Source organism: Pogona vitticeps, chromosome 1 (assembly GCF_051106095.1).
Source record: "Pogona vitticeps strain Pit_001003342236 chromosome 1, PviZW2.1, whole genome shotgun sequence".
In the NCBI taxonomy this organism is placed as follows: domain Eukaryota; kingdom Metazoa; phylum Chordata; class Lepidosauria; order Squamata; family Agamidae; genus Pogona; species Pogona vitticeps.
Window position 1 is genome coordinate 337088529 of NC_135783.1, and position 17837 is coordinate 337106365.

Consider the following 17837-nt stretch of genomic DNA (forward strand, 5'->3'; position numbering starts at 1 on the left):
GACTGTAACATGAAACCAAGGTGTGAGCACGTGTTTTTAAACATCTGTAATTTTTAAACTTTTAACTATGAAGGATGTTTTAGCAGAATACCATATATCATACATACATATACATACATATACACACACATATATACATATATACATATATACATATACACACATATATACATATATACATATACATATATATACATATATACATATATACATACACACACACATATATATATACATATACATACACACACACACACACACACACACACACACACACACATATACACATACACATACACATACACACACATATATATATATATGGACAACACAAGAAGGTTCCAAACTTGACAGATGTCCACTTCATATATATGTGTGTTTATGATTTCTCACAGTTAGGGAGTACACACACCTGGGCAGTGTGAAGTGAACTAAGAAATTAACACCTCCAAAAATATCCCTTGGAAAAGCAGGACACATCACAGATGCCCGGCCCTGCATTACATATGAGATTTCTCTGGTAAAGGAACAGAAATATCTTAATCTTTGCTGCACAGCAGCAAAACCCACTGACTAAGTAAACTGACAGACTTTTATATGCAGTTGTGAATATGTTGTGGAACCTCTCTGCCAACGCAAATGGGGATCAGAGTATTGTGCAGCTACTGTGTACCATCTTTTTATTTATATTATTCCAAGTTGTTCCTAATATCTATGTCACCTATAATCACTAAGCACTTTAATTAAGATTAAATGCAAGGCCCAAATAAGATGAAATATGATAGACTGTGCTCAGAGCCATAGTATTTATTTATTTATTTATTTATTTATCTATTTATTTATTTATTTATTTATCTATTTATTTATTTAATTAATTAATTTAATTTATTTATTTACTTACTTATTTTTTAAAACATTACTCCACCTTTCTCCTTATAAAGAACCCAAGGTAGGTAAAATTTACCCACCACCAGCACCACTTTGAAGAGAGGGAAAAGGAAGCATTTGAAGATCGAAACACAGATTTCCTACCTTGATTGACCTCAGTAGAAAGCATTAAAGGAAAGTGAACACAGATAAGAAGAAGAGGGAAGGGGAGAGGAGATATGGGGATATGGGTGAGAAAGGACTGAGTATATCAGGTTGAAAAGGAATGTTTGTTCAATCTGTGCCGAAGGAAGATGCCAGAGAAATACCAGGAAGCAAAGAATTACAGAAGGGAAGAAATCCGAGTATGGCAGGTGTAAATTTGAGTGTATGGACAAAAAATGAAGCAAAGAAGGACACAGAAGCAGAAAGTTGGGACATTGCAGAAGTACAGGAGACAGTTCTCAGTATCAGGATTCATAATATTATTCATAAAACCAAAACCCATTAGGGCGTCGACACAAAAAGCTTCGCAATAAACCCATTTTATAAACACATGCAATTTCCTTACCAGCCCATTGGTGTGATTACACATATCCCATAAGGGAATCAGAGCTAATGTGACCCGAGAGCCATCCTCAGCAGGAATCTGGTTTTGTCGTGTCATGACAGAGGACACTGCCCACCTAAAAGCGAAAAGTGTTCAGTTTAGGGAAGGCAACTGAAAAACTTCCAATCCACATCAAAGAGTTACAACAATCCTTTGCAGCTTTCTGTCAACAGGAAGCAACATAAACTATCACTTTCATCAAGTGTGTCCTGCTGTACCAAAAATTTACAGGCTAGTACTGTAAAACCAACTGCAGCACCCTTACTCTTAAACATCTAAGGGTGAATATGACAGCATTTAAAAAAAAGAAAAGAAAGAAGTATCTGATCTTGATTGATGGATGCATATGTTCAATGTGTTATCTCTGTAAAACCATTACAAAGAAACCATGAAATGTATAGGTTGTCTTTGAAATATATTTCAGAAGTAGAAGGGCTTCTGTAAAATTCATAATTTTTTATTTGTTTTAACCTTTTCTAGAAGAGCAAACAGCAACTATAAGACAAGCAGATATAAAATCAATTAAACAAGAGTGTTTTGAAAGGACAACCTACAATTTAGAAGCAACTAATGCTGACTGGACAGCTAACATCTTTTGAGGTTAAAATGTAAGTAACTAAAATTATTATATCTGTAATAATTTTTATCTGTAAGTGCTATGACTAGACTAGGGATCTATGATTAACAATGCGATTATTTTCTTGGGAGGCATTTGAAGGCCTAACTAGCTAGTTTTTATATAAAAAGGGAAACAAACCTGTAATCATCGTAAGTGAAAGAATCCTTTAATGGCAGTTTGCTGGCATTAGGATGGGTCTGAGAAATAGAGGATTTAGAGAAGAGGTGAAAAGGAAAAAAAACCAAGAAGAAATCAGTCAGCAGAATTTCATTATTTAGCTGCCTAACAGATCCTAACAAGAGCCAAATGAAGCAGGAGGCGTCCAGCCGAGCTACAGAGGATCATCATGCTATTATGCTCTCATACATCACTGTCAACTTAATTTGTTGTGCCCAGCAGCCGCCATAAATCTGTTTCTTCATATTTCAAAGAGTGGAACCCACAGACAACACATACAAAAATTTAAGGTGGACTTCCATCTCAGTGCTATACAGAAAAAAACTTGGCTGAAAAAGGAAACTATGCAGGATTTTAATTCTGTATCTTAATCCTACTTGTGGTAGCAGCGGATACATATATTCAAAGTATCCCTGTCTTCCCTTATACCAAATAAGTTTTTAAAAATACAAAGATCACACAGAGATATAATAGATAAAACGCTGAAACTATTACAGCCCACGTACTGCCATTTGATTCCCCCCTTCCACTGGTCAGATTAGACATTTGAAAGGGGGTGGGCAAAGACCTTAATGATTATGAGGAAAAAATTTAAAAGATTTAATTACACATAACCTGCTTTTCATATCTGTCCCTTTGAACATTAAAGTACTTCCTGGCCATTTTTTCTTATATACATTGCAATACAAGACCTAAAATGAATTAGAGACTTATAAAAACGCTTTAAAAGTTTTCCCCTCTTAAGAGATGGAGAGCCATTAACAGTATCATTTTAATATTCCATTTCAATTACAGTTGAATAGGCAGGTTTCAGTAAGTGATCAAATGAATGGTTGTTTCTACTGATACAAATGAGTTTTGCTTGGATGTATCTTTGTAATGTTGTTAAAGCAAGGAGCTCTATGTAGCATGGTTTTTAAAAAAATACTCTTGATGCATTAGCATCACAAGTGCATGGTAATTTATCATCTCTCACAGTAATGTACTTGCTGGCACTGTGTGCAGGACAGTAGGGGATGAGGTAAAATGGCTCAAACCGTAAATCAATTAGAAAACAAAAGCTTGTGCTCAGTGCACAATTTTAGGCAAATTATATATTACAAAAGGCTGCCAATTGGGTGTTATGTCCCAGGTGTCTGCTTTCTCCAACCCCTTAAATTAGGTCTTTGATGGACTAGTTCTAAAAACCGTGGCACCCTCAACAAACAAGCAATTCAGTTTACATGCAAAATTACATTTCAAAGTTCTTAATTTTGATTAAGCATTTTCAATAACTTGAGCTCAATATATTTTTTGACAAATGTTATCTCTCAATAATAGTTTGCCTTTCATTCTTGAAGACTATCTCCATAATATCTCTATATATTTCTCAATATAATGTATATAAGTCCCATATTAAGAGAAATATTTTGCAAGTCACATTGTATGTGAAACTGCACGCACATGCACAAACACAAACAAATCCAATCTAACTAAAGAAGTTCACAGGTAACTATTTGTCATTAAACTATGAAAAAAAAAACAACTTGTGCTTGGTATGAATGAGCACTAAAAAAAGAAAAGAAAAGAAAGAGTCCTACATATATTACAAAACCAACAGCAACCCCCATTACTGCATTTTTGGTCTAACATTCAAGGAAGGAAAAGACTCTTCCCATTGACAAGTTAACATTAGGATTTCTTTGAGGCAAACGTGGCTATAGAAAGGCTCTGATTCCACCTACTGGCTGAAGAGTAGAATACAATTTTAAGACAGAAGACACCTTGGAACATATGTCTTAAAAATGGAACTTAAAATCAATTAAGAATATTATTCAGATTATTTCACTACAAATATTTCCAGAGATGAGAGGCCACAAGAATCTATAATTTTTCACAGCCAAGCTTATATAGGACGTGTCCAACTTGAAACAGAAACAAACTAAATTAACCCATGATGAGTTTATAGAAATTAAAGATTCTCATTATTATAGTTTGTAAAAAAAAATTAGAATGAAAATACAATTTTAAATCAAGAAAAATACAGTTGTTTCAAGTAAAATACAAACACTTCAAGGCAGCAGGTCAGTGTTTAATCCAACAAAAGAAAGAAATTATTTATATGGGGAGACTATTTCTTAAATAGGAAAAGGCTTGGTGTCACACCCTCTACACCTTATTTCATAAATGGAAGAGAAATGAAATACATTCTCACCAGACAGCTCAGGAAAAGTGGAGGTACATTTCTGTTAGAGTTGGGGTCCAGGCTATAATTTGGTGAACAGAAGTCCTGACAAATATGTAAATACACACTTACATCCCTGCTTTAGATACATGATCCATGTGTGAAGATTGCACCTGCACTTGCCTGATTGCTTTATTTTTTTCATTATTTTCTCATTTCCTTAATTCTGACAGTCTCCCAACCACTTAAGTAAAATTTTTCAATAATACTGAAACACCACCCATGGAAAAAAAGTTATATCAGAACACAATGCCTACTTGCTTTTGTTGTTTTATACAATCTGTGTGTGGGTTTTTTACATGAATATTTTTCTGGAATATACTTCCAAACAGGACAACATTTAGGAGTTTTCAGTCTTAGTATTATAAAATGCACATCTGTACTGTAGTTTTGCTAAAATGTGTCACTGATGCAAAAATCGCATCACCATGTCTAATGAACTCATTCAAATACTAACACAATGTTCATAATTAAATTGCAACTTTTGAAAGTCGGGGAAAATAAAACAGCACAGTACTATGGTACCTTTCAAGACAACAGTCTGTATGGGAAACTTCATTATAATACCTTGTTTATACAGTTTGAAAAATAAAGCTTTCCTCCTTAATAGACACAGCATAGGAAATGCTACTGAATTGCAATACTAAATGATACTGTCTCACAGCAAAAGATATACATTAAAGAATAATGTTATAAGGAAATTAATTGCTGCATTTCTGAGAATGCTTTCCAGTGCTTTAACATACGTTAGCATATCTCAGCTGAAGTGACCAAGAGAAGAATACTCTGATTAAAAAATTGATTTAGCATGCAGCCTTCTCTTTACAGTCCCTCGGTAAAAATGAAATCTCCCTAACAAACACTTAATAAAACCTGTCAATATATCTAGAAAGAAAAATGACACAAATGCATTAAGTATTAAATACCCTTGGAAAAAGTCACATATTCCATGAATTTTTGATGTACTATCTTGACATTAATGTAAAATCTTGATATTTATAATTGACAGATATTTAATAAAGTACAGAATATGGCTGCTGCACAGCATGCAAATTTTTCAGGTTGATCAAAAGAGATAGACACGTATTCAAATGAAGCAACCCATTGATAAATGGTAAAAACAGTTCTTGTAAGTTCACACACTTTTAGCTTTAGAAACAGCATTTCATTTACTTAATTTCAGGCAACTCTGGATATACAATATAGTTAATTCAAAACAACAACAATGCAAAAGCATAAAGAACAAATTGGAAGTTGAGTCATGGCAACTGAACTTTTTTCTTATTAGGCTGAAATGTTTCGCTACTCATCCAAGTAGCTTCTTCAGTCTGAGGAGAATTGGTAGGAGACCCCTGATATATCCTTCACCTTGGTTTCACTTCTCCCTGGTCTGAATAGGCTCCTTAGATGGACAAAGGACTGGGAGTGAGTGAATATTCCACTTCTGCAGTCCTTCTCCACCCATTATCATACATCGTTAACAGTGGTCTTTCTGGTGTCCAGACCTTTCTGGAGAGGGATGAAAGGGTAGCATGATAAATAGGAGAAAGATTGTATCTAAAGCCTCCACCTCTGTTGAGTCAGGGATTTTCCATATGCACATGTATGGCCTCCCAGACCCCTCTCTCAAACCGGACAGATTATATCAAAGGACACTCATTTGATGACCAAGATGTAATTTTGGACCGAGAATATAGGTAGTTTGCGAGAGGGGTCAGGGAGAGCATACATGTGCATATAGAAAATTTCTAACTCAACAGGGGTGGAGGCCTTAGATACAATCTGTCTCCTATGTATCATGCTGCCCTTTCATGTCCCCAGAAAGATCAGGACCACGCACACCAGAAAGACTGTTAACAACTGTTACCAATCTATGACAATGGGTGAAGGACTGCAGAAGTGGAATTTTCACTCACCCCTCTGTCCATTGTCCATCTCATCAGCCCATTCAGACCAAGGAGTAGTGAAACTAACATGGATATCAGTGGTCTCCTACCAACTCAATTCAGACTGAAGAAGCTACCTGGATGAGTAGTGAAATGTTTCAACTTAATAAGAAATAAGTCCAGTTGCCGTGACTCAACTTCCAGATAACTTCACGTGGATGACTGAGAATCTTCACAGACATTAATAACAATTTTTTAATTAAAAAGCGAACAATGCTATTCTACTGGAATTGTAACAGGATTATTTACATGGAAGTTTGTAAACGAAAAAGTTAACTGATGAGAGGTTTCACACTTAATTAGATAGTGAAGATGAGGAATCAAGATGCCACAGCATACTAATGAAGCTCATGCATGCTTATGTATACTATTTATTTATTTATTTATTTATTTATTTATTTGATTGGTCATTTCAACGAATGTATATCTTGTGTAAGGTCAGGTCAATTCTGACTTTCCAGTGTTTCTGAGGTACAGAACAAATTTACTTACTCTAAAACTACTTAGAAGTAAATTCCGCTGGGTTCAACAAGAAGTTCTGTCAGACAATTGTACACAGCAGTGCTTCTCAACCTTTGGTCCCCAAGGACTTCAACTCCCAGAAACCCCAGCCTGCAGGGCCAAATGGTCAGCAATTGCTGAGAGCTCATGTCCAAAACATCTGCTGAGCTACAGTGTGGAGGCCTGAAAATCATAGGTAGCAAAAATCCAGATTGTTATTTCTGTGTGTATTGAATTGCTGCATGCATGGCTTTTTAATATGCTAGCTGTGCAGGAGCTCCTCCTTGCACGAGCATTAAGCCCTGTTGTGCTTGCAGCATGGTGATCTCTGGCCAAAATCCAGTTGCTTAGTATAATAAACTAGACTAGACAGTATATCAATGAGGATTTAGTTAATGTCTCCATTGATTCAAATAAGCCTACTCTAACTGTGATGCTTACATAACCTGCAATTAAAATAGGTCCATTTGAATCAACAGAACCTATTAACGAACTAAGTCACCAAATTCCTACTGATTTAATAAGGGTGCTCTAATATAATTCACTACACTAACACAAGGATTTTGGTTACTGCATGCTGACTACTGAGTGTGATCACAATCCTTATATTCTACATATATTGTATGTCACCAAGAAAGAAAACCTCTTTAGTTCTAGTACTTTCACTGTAAAACATCCTAGCCATTGTGGTGTGACTGATACAATCACTGTAATTGTTTTGAAGTCTGCTCTGTCTAAATCTTTACCGTGGTTTTCTAATTGATTGGAGGTGGTTTTTTCCCCTTGCTCTAATGTATTTCATTACTTCTTGGTCTTCACTGAGATGATGTGGTTTTAACATTTTTATTGTACTATGCACTACTTTAATCATATCTGTATGAAGAGCAGTTTAAAATGATTTAATAAATAAAATAAATACATATGCATATTCAGCTGTATCCATTACAACCTTTCAGAATTCACTAGTTATTGTCTCTTTCCTCTGAAAATCCTTTGAATTGACAGCTCTAAAAGAACCTCTTCTCTGTAAAGCTTCTGTAGCTATCAATGATGCCAATAAACAAAGAAAGAAGAATGTAAAAAGGTAGACCTGCAGTGTTAAATAATTCAGATAGATTGACTTGATTAATTTTTTCTTCATGGTAGAACAAAAATGTGCTATTTAACCTTACAGCAAAATAAAAGAAATTATTTTTAATACTAGTCCCACAGCACAAGTTCCACTTTCCTTTCATAAAGGAAAGAATGCCTCTTCTGAGACGATACCTGCTGTAACATATAAACATTATGTAAAAATACTGCACAACTCATTATATCTTCATTCAACAAGATGCTGCTTGTGCTTGTTCTGCTAGGCAGCTGTACAACCACTAGTGGAACAATGCCAATGCTTGTAAGTTTTCTGCTAACCTAACAATGGATATGATTCAAAGAGAATATGTTTGTCCTTGAATTTGCTTATAAACAGATTTAAAACCAACCACTTAATCATGAAAACCTCTAAATAATTAAATCAACTAAGCTTTCTTTGATTAGTTAACAGCCCTAAAATTAAAAAAATGGCAATTCTCATCTGTAGCTGGATGACCACTGTCTAAACTGAGGAGAATTTGCTTATACTCATAGTCTTCAGTAAAAAAGCTGAATAGGACCTCCTAGCCCTTTTCAGAGATGTACCAAACAAACATTGCTTAAATACTCAGTGAAGCACTTAACTACCATTTATACAGAATGTCAGTGTGCTGAGCTGTACTGTATCTTACTCATCCCAAGTTTCTCCAAAGGGATGTAAAAATAAAAAGTCCTGGTTTATAACTACAATCTAAAACATTATCCAGAATAAAGACACAGTAAACAGATGGACATGCTTCTCAAGAATCAGAATTCAATTTTGCAGTTTGTTAGCAAAGCTGTATTCTCTGACCCTCAATTTAGATGCAATGATCCATGCACAGTTTGCAAATTGTTGATAGGCCCACTAGAATGTGCATTCTTCCCCATAATGCATGCAGATTGTCTCTTCCGTTCCTAGTTTCTGGATGTAAAGTTCATAATTATATCTATATTAGGATATGAAATTTACAACATTGCCTACAGAACCTACTTTGAAAACCTTGGAAATTTGAAGTTGGTTTGCAAACTGGATATCAAATTAAGGTACGAACCAGTTTGCCAAGTTAAATATCACAAAGAACTACTATTAGCAAAAATGAGGAACAGAAGCATGCAAATCTATAGAGAATCTCTAAAACAGGTTTGTCCAACCTGCGGCCCGAGGGCCGCATGCGGCCCAGGTCAGCTCATAATGCGGCCCAGTGCAATTTTTTATTTTAAAAGAAATTCCAAAGTTTCAAGTTACACTGCTGGTGCTTGTGGCCGGAATGTGGCTGGGGCACGTCACAACAGTAGAGGGGGAGAGAGGGAAGGAAGGAAGGAGTTGGAGGGGAGGGGACAAGGGGGCTGTGTGACTGCATTGCGCTGTCCCTGTCAATAGGTGGACCCCCTCCCGGCCCCATAAAGCCACTGGAGTCGAAGCTGGCAGCCTCTGCTGTCTGAGATCGCAGCTGCCGGTAAGCACGCTTGGAGTGGGGCTGCGGAGGATGGCTAGGGCTGCCCCCCCCATGCGGCCCAAACCAAATGTATCTGCAGCCCAAACCAAATTTTCATCTTCTAATGTGGCCCAGGGAAGGTGAAAGGTTGGACACCCCTGCTCTAAAACATTCTAACCGTGGTTCAGCTTTCCATCTGAATCAAGCCTCAGAAACGCTCCACAAAATAAGCTAAAATAACCCAGTAACTAGAAGTATATAATATCACAGTGTACTGCATACACATTACAATAGCACTTATAGCCATATCTACAGTGGGGTCTTGACTTGAGAACTTAATCCGTATTGGAAGACGGTTCTCAAGTCAAAAAGTTCTCAGGTCAAATCTGCATTTCCCATAGGAATGCATTGAAAACCATTTGATCCGTATCTGCTCTTTTCCGTCCATAGAAACTAATGGGAAGCTGCTATTCTGCCTTCGACCACTAGAGGGAGATATTTTGTTTCTTTTTTTCTTAGGTCAAGAAAGGTTCAAGGAAGGCAGGGAAAATACAGTCCAGGCAGTACAGTACCAGGCAGTCTGAAGACTATCTCCCAATCCACTCTCTAAATGCTGGGAGGAGTGAGGAAGCAGACAGGCACCCTTTTCACTGGCCAACAGTTAACTGAAAGTTCAAATTTTGCACTTTCCCTGCCTCCCACGTGGTTTTTTTCAGTTCTTAACTCAAATCTAAGTATGTAAGTCAAGTCAATATTTTCCTATGAGAGTGGTTCTTAAGTCAAAATGTTCTTAACTCAAGCCGTTCTTAAGTCAAGACCCCACTGTATTAACAATAGCAGAAAACATTACATCCATTTTCAAAACAATGATGGAATACTTAGCCAAGCCTTCGGTTTCACTAGCACTGGCAAGGGAAACAGAGTGGACAAAGGGAGGAAATCCTGCAATCAGGGTAAAATTGGCACTAATTTAAAGCTTCAAAAACATATAGCCCTATTGCTGGATTTCAAAGTGAGGGTAGTTTCATAATGAACCATAGCAACATAAGTAAGAATCTGGGTAAAGGACAAGAGAAAAAGCACAAGACTTTCTGGCCATGATTAGGCTGGTACTCCTCCTGTTCTAGAAAATCAGCATTTAAATTACACTGCAATAGTGGCCTGGTGTGCCTTTTGATTAATTCCAGCTTTGTATTTCAAGTTTTTAAAGCTGAAATGAGTTTAAAGCATATTTATGTCTCTATTCTAAGTGGAAACAGTGGTAAATTGGTGTTCATCCACAAGAAACTGGGAGCCTGATCACTTCAGAAGCTCAACATTCCTGAATTTCCAAATTTTTCTTTGCAAACTTCAAGGTTCTAGCCTTTTCAGAAATACAGGAAATATGCAGTCAGGATACCACCCAACTTCTCTGCCACTTGAACTCACTTGTGTAGCTTTAGAGGTCAAAATAAAACTGACAAACAAGCCTTTAAGACCTGCTCCAAAGTATTATTAAAATTGAATATAAAACTAATTTAAAGGCTAACATAAGCCATATACATTTTTTTTTAAAAAAAACACACTAGTCCTTAGATTGAAAGCTGGCTGAATAGTTTAAGTTTCTGGTTGTGGTTCCAAAGGTTGGGAGTTTGATTCCCCACTGTGCCTTGGGCATGCTGCACGGTCGCAGAGTGCCCCAGAAGGGAATGGCAAACCATTTTTAAGTATACCAAGAAAACCCTGAAAAGGGTCGCCATAAGTGAGACTTGACCTGACAGCACATGATGATGATGATGATTAATCCATGAAAGCCTGGGGTTAAATGTGTACCAAGCAACCTTACGTAGGTCCAACATCACATAACCACTTCCCAGCAATTCAATGTCTTTCATGCAGATTTCTTCATAGATTTTGTCTTCCAACCACAAATCCTGTCAGCTTGCATTATGCAGAAATGCACACTCAAAAGATGTACCCTTAGGTAACACACACAGCTTTCTGGGACAAGCAAGATCAATCACATGGAACAACCAACATCCATTAGACCAAAGCCTTGGATACACACCTTCTAATATTGTACATTTATTTACTATCTTCCTGTCATCTCCCTTCTTGCCTACAAACAATAAGCAGGCTCCTGTTTATGCATAAAATCTGACACATATTCAGCTGTGAGTAAAGTTGGCCTTACATCTGAGTAAGCATACACATACAACTGTGTTGTAAAAGCAGACATTTTAAAGGCCCAATAATTTTAAGAGGTGAAAATTAAGCACAAATTTAAATCTCCTCAATTTATATTTGCTGAACTTCAGGCATGCTAAAAGTAAATTCTGCCCATCTGACAGAAAACTGAGGGAAACAGAGAAAGCAGTGGGATCACTGATGTTCTTTGTAGTCTCATGATAGGAGCATTAGAAATAGCATGGAAATAGTTCCATAATTCTTTGAGTGGTCCTCTGTGAATTCACACATATGGGTATTGTCTGCGCCTGCACTGACTCTCTCGGATGTTTCTAGAGCTAAAAGTAACAATTTTATGGTGTGATCCTCCACAAGGTATATGCTCCTCCCACCCACCATCTTCCCCAGTTCCTGAATTTTATCCGCCGGGTATGAAGGAAAGAATTAACTAATTACATAATTAACCCATGACGGATAGAGGGGAAGGATGGGCGGGTTGTGTGAATTCACAGAGGACCACTCAAAGAACTGAGTATATTTTAGAAAGGACTTCCATTTGTTCTCATATAGGAGAGTAGTGGGAGGTTTGTGAGCCCGAAGGAGAACGTTCATGATGTCGGGAGTATCCTCCAAGCTGCAAGACTGAGAGAGGCGACATCGGGGTGAAGGACGAGGCCGTGGTCAAGCGAGAGGAAATCTGGCCAGAGAGGAAGACGGAGCATGTCCGACGACATCGATACCAGGTGAGTGAACCATGGCTGGCGGGGCCAGTACGGGGCTATCAGGATCGCGTTGGCGCCATCTTGCCGGAGATGGACGATTACCCTCTGGATGAGAGGTAGAGGGGGAAATACGTAGAGAAGATCGTGAGACCAGTCCATCAGGAATGCGTCTCCCAGAGAGGCGCTGTCCCTTCCTGCTCTGGAGCAGAATCGGGCACATTTCTTGTTGGTATCGGATGCAAAGAGGTCTATTGAAGGCATGCCCCATCATCGGCATAGCCTGTGGAATATGACATCGTTCAGGGTCCATTCGTGAGTTCTCGTCAGAAGCCGACTGAGCTGATCGGCCAAGGTGTTGTCGTTGGTGGAAATGTGGACAGCAATAGGGAAAACATGGTTGGAATAGCACCACTCCCAGAGGTCGACAGCTAGGTAGAGTAGAGAAGGGGAGTGGGTGCCTCCTTGCTTGTTGACATAGAAGAGTGCAGTGGTGTTGTCTGTTGCCAACTGCACTACCTGTCCTTGGATCAGAGGAAGAGAGGCATGGAACTCCTTGATGACTGCCAACAGTTCCAGATGGTTTATGTGAAGTGGCAGTTCTTGTGTTGACCAGAGCCCGTGGACTGTGCGCTGAAGGCAGTGGGCACCCCATCCCGTGGGGCTGGTGTTGGTTGTGACCTGTATGGAAGGTCGCAGGGGGGAGAAAGGTCTGCCGATGAGGAGGTTGTCTGGGCAAGTCCACCAGTCGAGTTGGGAGGCTAGCTCCGGTGTTCCGACAGTAGTGAGGACGGAAGGTCTGTCACTGGGTTGAACAGGGAGAGAAACCATGCCTGCAGAGACCTCATTTTGAGCCTGGCGTGTTGGATGACGGCCGTCGTCGATGCCATGAGCCCTAAGAGACGTTGGGTGTGATGCGCTGAAACGGAGTGATGGGTTTGGAAAAGGCGGACAGCCTTTTGAATTTTTGTGGTTCTTTCGGGAGGCAGAAAAGCTCTTGTGTGGAGGGAGTCTATCTCCACGCCAATGAACTTTGCTGTTTGTTTTGGGATCAGGTGTGATTTTTTGAGGTTGATTTTGAGACCTAGACTTTGAAGAGTATGGAGAGTTCTGTCTTGTGCCTTTATGGCATCGTGGTACGATGTCGCCACTATCAACCAATCGTCAATGTAGGGATAAATGTTTATTCCCTGCAGGCGGAGGAAGGCGGCTACAGGTGCCATGCACTTGGTGAAAGTCCGGGGGGGGCGGTAGGGAGCCCGAACGGGAGGGCACAGAATTGGAAGGCAGTGCCGTTGAAATGGAATCTGAGGAATTTTGGTGGTCCGGATGAATGGAGACATGAAAATAGGCGTCCTGCAGGTCGATAATTATGAACCAGTCTCCCTGTGAAAGCAAAGGGATAATAGAGTCCAGTGTGAGCATGTGGAATTTACGGGGAGGTATGAAATGGCTAAGATGAGTGAGATCGAGGATGGCGCGAAAACCTCCAACTTTCTTAGGAACAGTAAAGTATTTTGAGTAGGAACTGTTGTGATAGTCCGAAGTAGGGACTGGCAAAATGGCATGTTTTTGGAGAAGTTTAGTAACCTTATCCTGCAGGGCAGAGGAGTAAGGGGTGTACCGAATGAACCCCAAAGGAGGCAAGTTGGAGAATTCTATGAGGTAACCAGATACTATGATAGATAAAACCCATTTGTCTGATGTAATGGCTTGCCAACGATGGAAAATTGGGGCCAGTCTGGTACAGTTCAGTGGGCAAAAAGAAATGTCAGAAAAGGGAGGCAAAGGTAGTTGTCAATATTGCTTACCCTTTCGCTGTTCTTTACGAAAGGATTGACGTTGACGAGGAGTGTTTTGAGGCCAGTACGATGCCATCAAAGGTTGAGGGGCAGGTAGGGACCTGTCGGTTTGATGGGAGCGATATTGTCTGTAAGGCTGGAACCTTTGATTTTGATATTGCTTGGGGTAAAACTGGCCCGAGCGGTAAAAGGGTCTTTGGTAGGAGGTAGAAGACTGATTAGAATAAGAGCGCGCAGTCTTGTGCTTCTTATGGAAGTCCTCCATGGTGTCATCGGTTGTTGAATTGAACAGGCCAGCACCATCAAAGGGCAAGTCCTCGATTCTTGACTTGTTGTCATCAGAGATCGTGGAGGACTTGAGCCAGGCATGGCGTCGAATGGAAATGGAGGTGACCAAAGTCTTAGAGGCAGCCTCAGCGGAGTGTCGCGCCATAATCCTCTGGTACTTGGCCAAAGAAATAGCTTGAGAATGGATATTGATGAGATCAGATCTCATGGGCTCAGGGGCCACATCAATTGGAGGAAAGACTTGGTTCCAGAGATGACGCTGAAAGGTGACCATGGTTGCCTGGTAGCTAATACTTCTGAGCAAAAAGGATTGCAAAGAGTAAACTCGTTTCGCCAATGTGTCAACTTTTCTGCCATCCTTACTGGCCAGGGTAGGTTTAGACTTGGCATGGGTTTGAGCTTGACTGGACTCAACGATGATGGAGTTAGGCACTGGATGGTTATTGAGGAATTCGGCATCGACACCATGGGTCCTATAGAGGCCATCGGTACAGCGAGAGATTTGCATAGTGGAAGGGTTTTTTTCCCCAAGTGTCTTTAATAAGTTGAAGGATAGACTTATTGAAAGGGAGACTCAAAGGAGTGGGACACTCCTGATTGATGTCGTCGAACACCAGCTCGGCATCAGCAGACGGGGGCTGTTTGGTATCGAGATGCAGAGCTTGTGCCATTTGGATGATAAGGGTAGAGTAGGAGGAGAAGTCGTCTGAAGTAGACAAAGCATGGCTATCCCTTGTATCTGGAAGTGGGGGAGGTAGCTTGGGTTCATGGGAGGACTAAGAGTGTTGTGCCTCTGAAGATGTAGGAGAGCCTGGAGATGAAGGGTAGTCCGACTGACCAAAACCCTCTGTCATGGGAGCTTGGTGTCTTTGAGTCAGCATGACCTCGAAAGGGTCTTGAGGTGGCATCGGGTCCAGCATCGGAGGTGCGGGACGTGGAGGTACAGCCTTGCGAGCTTTGTCTCACTTTTGAGGTAACGAGGTCAACTTAGATGGGGCAGAAAGGCATGCAGATGGAGCCGAGACTGCCGGGGCAGAAGTGGATGCACGGAGGCGGTTTGAGTCCATAAAAGGGGCGGCCAGGGAGAGGTCCGGCGTCGCTCGGGACCATTTAGCCTGTTCAGATTGGTACCTTTCATACAGGGTTTGCCAGATGTAGGGGTCAAAACACTGATACGGTACCATGGGGAAGGGGTGGAAATCGCCTTGCGATGCCACAGACCTCGATGGAGAGAGGTGCTTTCGTTTTTCCATTCTCTTCCGTGGAGGAGAAGGGGGAACCTCTGGATCGGATGCCAAGCTTTCAGCTGCCTGCCCTGAGTCAGGGTTGGAATGGGCTGAGGCCAGGCTGGGTAGGGAAGGCTGAGGGGGCTCCACACGGGGAAGTCTGTCCTTCCTGAGCTTCTTAGGAGCATGCTTAGGTTTTTTCTTGGGGCCTAGGTCGTGTGCTTGAGATCTTTGCGAAGAGGGCAATTTGTGCTTACCAGACGACTTTGCTTTCTCAACAGTGTCCTTAGCTGGTAGCACAGACGTAGAGTCAGAGGTAGACTGGCTCGCTGGAAGCCTATTGGCTGAGACAGCAGGAGATCTAGCAGCCTCCGAAGAAGCAGTAGGAGGATTCATGGCCATTTGCCAAAGGTAAGACCGAAGTCTTTGGAGCCTCTGCTTAAGTGCCGGCTTGGTTAGGTTGTTACAAGCGGGGCACGAATGGGTCGGATGTTCCTCACCCAGGCAAAAAAGGCATTGGCTATGACCGTCGGAAAGTGCGTTTTTATTCGCACAAGTAGTACAACGTTTGAAAGGAGACGGTGAGGCTATAAGCAAAAGACTAGTGGGGGGAAAGGAGAAGGGGGAAAAAGAAGGGAATAAAAACTGCGGGAAGCTGATTAGGCAAACAAAAGACATGGAGGATCACTAAATAGGTAATTAAAGTAAAGATAAGCAAACAAAAAGCTCAAAGGAGCCTAGAAAAACAGCCAGAAGGCAAAAAGCGAAGCGCTCAATCTTTCCTGAGAACCGTTCAGCTTGGCGGAAAAAAGGAACTGGGGAAGATGTTGGGTGGGAGAAGCATATACCTTGTAGAGCAGTGGTCCCCAACCTTGGGCCTCCAGGTGTTCTTGGACTTCAACTCCCAGAAATCCTGGGCAGCAGAGAGGGTGGTGAAGGCTTCTGGGAGTTGTAGTCCAAGAACATCTGGAGGCCCAAGGTTGGGGACCACTGTTGTAGAGGATCACACCATAAAATTGTTACTTTTAGCTCTAGAATCTTCCGAGAGAGTCAGCGCAGGCGCAGACAATACCCATATGTGTGCATTCACAGAGGCCACGAAAAAGAACTGCAAGTTCTCTGAATCATGTTCCCCCCCTCAAATTTTGAAGCAACAGATGTTTGCTCCTCTCACAGGAAAGTAGAGTACGGGGGGAACGGAGGGGAGTAAGCTCCCCTATATCCAGATGTGCTGCAATTATCTTACTGATAAAGGTGCTGGGAACATGGATGTTTTGACACATGCTCTGTCATTCTTGTTTTCTGCTGGAGGTTGTGAAGAGCAAGGGAAAAAGTCTTACAAGTGGATGGAGCCGCAAAGAAAAACTGGCTTCTGTCATACTGGACTGTTATTCTAAGTAATTCATTCATAACAAAAACCTTAAATAACCAAAGAACTTTAAAGTCTTAAAGAACCAAGAGCAACCAGTTCGTAAATGAGCACCTGACTGGCAAATACTGTAACTTCTATAGCAGATAGCCATATAGCCTCTACAGTATATCCTTTTTCTTTACAAAAGCAGGATTTGTAATTGTGCAGAAAGTTTCTCAACTTTTCCACTTTAGGATATACTCCCACAGCAATAAATACCATGTGCTTCTTCCTTATGTCTAGGACACAGAGACTTATTTGATTATGGGATATCCACCTAAAATCTACAGTGATTAGATGCGGAAAACATTACTTCAATGAAATACAAATCCCAGAACAACCCAGTCAGCATAGACACCAGGACATGTAGCTCCAAAAGGAAAAACTCCATGTTATGGTAGGAAATTTATCTTTCATCTGCTGTTTTAATGAAATAGCCCACTATATTGGTCTGTCTTCAGTTACAGCTTCAAAACTGAAGCTACATGGGGGCATTCCAGCCTTCTACTCTTGGAAAAGAAAAAAACAAGAATTATACATGTAGGTGTGGTTCTTACTTTTTCAGTTTTGCCATGAGTGCAGCAATGACAAACTTCCTAATATGCAGACAATACTACAGTGCCTGTAGGAATAGCTTTACCCATATTTGTAAACTGCACCTATATAAACAGAAATATACACTGTCAAGTGGTTGCATGGCCTGATCTGTGAAACAGACATATTGAACTCACA

General features: G+C 40.4%; 1 protein-coding gene across 1 annotated transcript in view; it reads right to left on the minus strand.

The window, feature by feature from the left end:
* Nucleotides 1-17837, minus strand: part of SETD3 (SET domain containing 3, actin N3(tau)-histidine methyltransferase) — a 76656-nt gene that overhangs the window by 15976 nt on the left and 42843 nt on the right. Inside the window, exons 7-8 of the mRNA XM_020812901.3 lie at nt 2235-2293; nt 1439-1553 (exon numbers count right to left, since the gene is read on the minus strand). Coding sequence (XP_020668560.3) covers nt 1439-1553; nt 2235-2293 — 174 coding nt within the window. The remainder of the gene's footprint in view (nt 1-1438; nt 1554-2234; nt 2294-17837) is intronic.